The 3,935-nt window shown below is 35.9% G+C and overlaps 1 protein-coding gene across 1 annotated transcript; it reads right to left on the bottom strand.

The window, feature by feature from the left end:
- Nucleotides 1-189: 189 nt before the first annotated feature.
- LOC111084483 (ornithine decarboxylase-like) lies at nt 190-3,521 on the bottom strand (the record flags this gene model as incomplete). Its single annotated transcript, XM_022381194.1, has 3 exons — nt 190-355; nt 2,820-2,957; nt 3,349-3,521. Coding segments are annotated over 3 exons (477 nt in total), but the record flags the coding sequence as incomplete, so codon positions are not given.
- Between the last annotated feature and the right edge of the window lie 414 nt (nt 3,522-3,935).

The following is a 3,935-nucleotide window of genomic DNA, read 5'->3' as shown; positions in this document are numbered from 1 at the left end:
TGGGGGCAGGCTGATCGAGCGGTAGTTGTTATAGTTACCCCTTGTCTCCTTGATACTCTTTCAAATTCATAACTTTTCAATTTCGAAGCGTTATATGTTAATTTTCCAGTTTAATATACTCAAATAAAGTAACTCCTAATTTTGTTATAATTATAAAAACAAATTATAAGTTATTTTCAAATAATTCACATCTCTCAAAATATCCTTAGTCACAGTTGACCCCGGATAACCTCCGCCGATATCTAACAAAGTCATCTTCACTCCAATTCTCGAAACTTCGGTGAAGACTCGACTTGCCGCTTCAATTGCATATGTAAAGCACGTGGGATCCGTACATGCATAACCAACATGAAATCTGGAAGAAAATAAACACCGTACTGCTTCACTTCTCTACCAGATGTAACCTTTTCATTCAATTATGTGTATAACGATTTTACATTTGTCGTCACTTCCTGTTTCGTTCAACGCCGCCATATTGGACATCAAATATTTCCTTCTAGCAACACATATTAATGGACGATTTGGTAGAGTTTTACATAGTGTCAAGTGTGTAAACATCTTCTAACAACCCATATTAATAGTAGAGTTTTACATAGTGTCAATTGTGTAAACATCTTCTAACAACCCATATTAATGGACGATTTGGTAGAGTTTTACATAGTATCAAGTGTGTAAACATCTTCTAGCAACCCATATTAATGGACGATTTGGTAGAGTTTTACATAGTGTCAAGTGTGTAAACATCTTCTAACAACCCATATTAATGGAAGATTTGGTAGAGTTTTACATAGTGATGTTTACACAATTGACGCCTTTGACCAAACATACAGATCTATAACTAGGGCTATTCAATTTCTTTATAAATATATTATTTACGCAGATCGTCGAGATTACTTATAACGTCAGATAACACGACATCATTACACAAATTTGTCACTCTTTTATCCAAGATGACTTTAAGCACTTGACTTCCAATATGGCGGTGTAAATACAGACCACGTGACTTCTTGACGTCAGTGCAAAACCTTTATTACATCAGGGAACCAGTTTACTCTTTATATAGAAACTCTGTACTAAATCAGGCGAACTAAAGCAATGTAAAAATAGGAAGATACATACTAGCATCACTTACTTATCTATTAATGTTGAAACATTCAGCTTGATATGTTGTGCCAAACTTACGTGCCGTGTTAAAAACAATCCAAATTAATCTTAAAGAAGAAATAGGTAAGATTAACAGCTTACTAATTGCTAGCAATCTACGATTTTACTTACCAACCAGTGATAAATTTCATTGTAATATTTCACGTGCTTAAATATAGATCTAGTCATCCTATAAAATAAATAGTTATCATCCGCTCAGTGAAATGGTGAACTACTTTCTTCAACAGATAACAAAGTACAATTTTAGTGTAAAGTTGGCCTATACAGTGTCTCCCAGTTTCAAATGTAGACATTGATAGGCTATACAGTGTCTCCCAGTTTCAAATGTAGACATTGATAGGCTGTGAAATTTCATACAGGCAAAACTCAAATGATGGCAAACACGTTGACATGAAAAATAATCGCTAGGGGGCGCTGCATGTCTGTTCTGTCTATGGGTAACTTAAGAGCAGTAGCAACATTATTTTTGGGGTTTCTCCAGACAGAACGTCACCCCACGGTAGAATTGCACCAGTAAAGCTTTATTACACAACTATATAGTACGGTTCTGAATTGTTATGGATGAAACTAATGCCTGCAATGGGCAACATAACCATAAAACTATTCAGAAACTGATAAATGTTTAACCGGACTGGTTGTCGATGCACATTAGAATGGTCGACTTCCAACACCAGTTGATATTGTTATTAGGCACTCAATGTTATAGATACAAGTGTACATGGAGAATACAGCACAAATATAATAAAAAAAAATATGGAATACCACAAATAATGGCCTTGGAGGAGGGGGTCATACATAAAATGTTGAATCTGTACTCAAAGAGCTCATGCACTGGAACCAGGAGATTAAAATTCACAATTAAATTTTACACATGGATTTCTGGTCAGAGCAATTGTCAACTCTTGCCAACATGGTGAGCTTTAAAGATGGCATCCTGCACACGTTGGACATCAGACACTTGTATCAGCAATGTATCACATCTTCTCAAGAATGGAAACAGTTGTGGACAACAATGGTGGCCACATCAAGGCATCCTGCACACGTTGGACATCAGACAGTTTCATCAACCTTGTATCACGTCCTCTCAGGAATGGAAACAGTTGTGGACAACAATGGTGGCCACATCAAGGCATCCTGCACACTTTGGACATCAGACAGTTTCATCAGCGTTGTATCACATCCTCTCAAGAATGGAAACAGTTGTGGACAACAATGGTGGCCACATCAAGGCATCCTGCACACGTTGGACATCAGACAGTTTCAACAGCGTTGTATCACATCCTCTCAAGAATGGAAACAGTTGTGGACAACAATGGTGGCCTCACATTAAACATCACTTGCAGTCATATTTATATGTATAATAGAATCAGTAGCGCCCCCTAATCACAAATTATTTTCTTCGTCGCCTGATTACTGTTTGTGCGATATTTTACAACTTACTCATGACCACATTTGGTGTTACAAGACCTAGAATAGGCCAACTAACCCCGTAAACAAGACGTTTCTGAATTATGATCTAAGAATATTTACCAGCGTCTAAAATGTATAAATATTTTTATTATGATATTTACCGGAAAGATTTAGTTTTGAATTTATCGAATTGAACCAATATTATTCGTGAGCACAAAGTAACAAATAAATAATATTGTACTTACGATACTCCCTCTACAGTCAACTTAAGGTCACGTGCCTTCCGCACCAGACGACAAGCTTCCTCAACACTACAACCAAACTTGTTACCAAGTGACTCGTAAACGTTTGATTCACAAACTGGCCGGATCCTCACGACAAGCCTAGGGGATATTTCACGTGATATATATATAATATTTTCTAGACAGGTCTTAAAAAATATACAAAATTACCCCACGTACTACTGATTCGCCGTATAGGGTACGGTCCGCGTCCGCAAAAATTCATCAGATTAGCAGATGATAACAAGTTATAAATTTAGTTAAAACGTTATTAGAGCACGTTTTTCACTAATAATGGGTTATGGTCCTTTATCATGTAAGTAGCTCAGTGTGTTATTACTTTCTGATCAACGCTAAAGCTTATATCACAAATCTTTACTGATTAGTGCTAACAATTAAACGGACATTGTTATTGCACATTTTTGGTTGGTAATGGGCATGTTAAGATTATGGTGCTTAACAATATTAGTGATGTTACATTCCTGAACCTCACCTTGCTTCCGGATCACACTCACTAATCTTCAACAACTCTTTGTAACAATCAAACGTCATCAGGTGGACGCCGACGGACGCAGCATGTCTTATGTGCGATCGGAATTTGACGGGATTTGCATAAATGATCTTGGAGGGATCAATTTCCAAGTCCATAAGTTGGTCAATTTCTCCCTTTCGATCAAATGAAAATGAAAGTTTAGATATCAATACGTTTAATAAATAGAAACAAAAGGCAGATCTGAAATTTTATTTTTACAATTTACTCTTGCGAAAAGTACTCCAGTACTTCGAACAGTTGATAATTTCTGAGTGTTATCTGAATCTAGCAAAAATTAATATTACAAAAATAGGGAGACATTTATTAGAAACAACGGCGTTAAAACACAATATTAACTACAAGAGTACATAGATTGTATTTCCTGTAGTTAACACAATATTAACTACAAGAGTACATAGATTGTATTTCCTGTAGTTAACACAATATTAACTACAAGAGTACATAGATTGTATTTCCTGTAATTAACACAGTATTAACTACAAGAGTACATAGATTGTATTTCCTGTAGTTAACACAATATTAACTAC

The sequence above is a fragment of the Limulus polyphemus genome, unplaced genomic scaffold (genome assembly GCF_000517525.1).
Source record: "Limulus polyphemus unplaced genomic scaffold, Limulus_polyphemus-2.1.2 Scaffold77135, whole genome shotgun sequence".
Taxonomy (NCBI): domain Eukaryota; kingdom Metazoa; phylum Arthropoda; class Merostomata; order Xiphosura; family Limulidae; genus Limulus; species Limulus polyphemus.
Note: the sequence above shows the minus strand (reverse complement) of the source record. Positions and strands in the feature narration are given on the sequence as shown.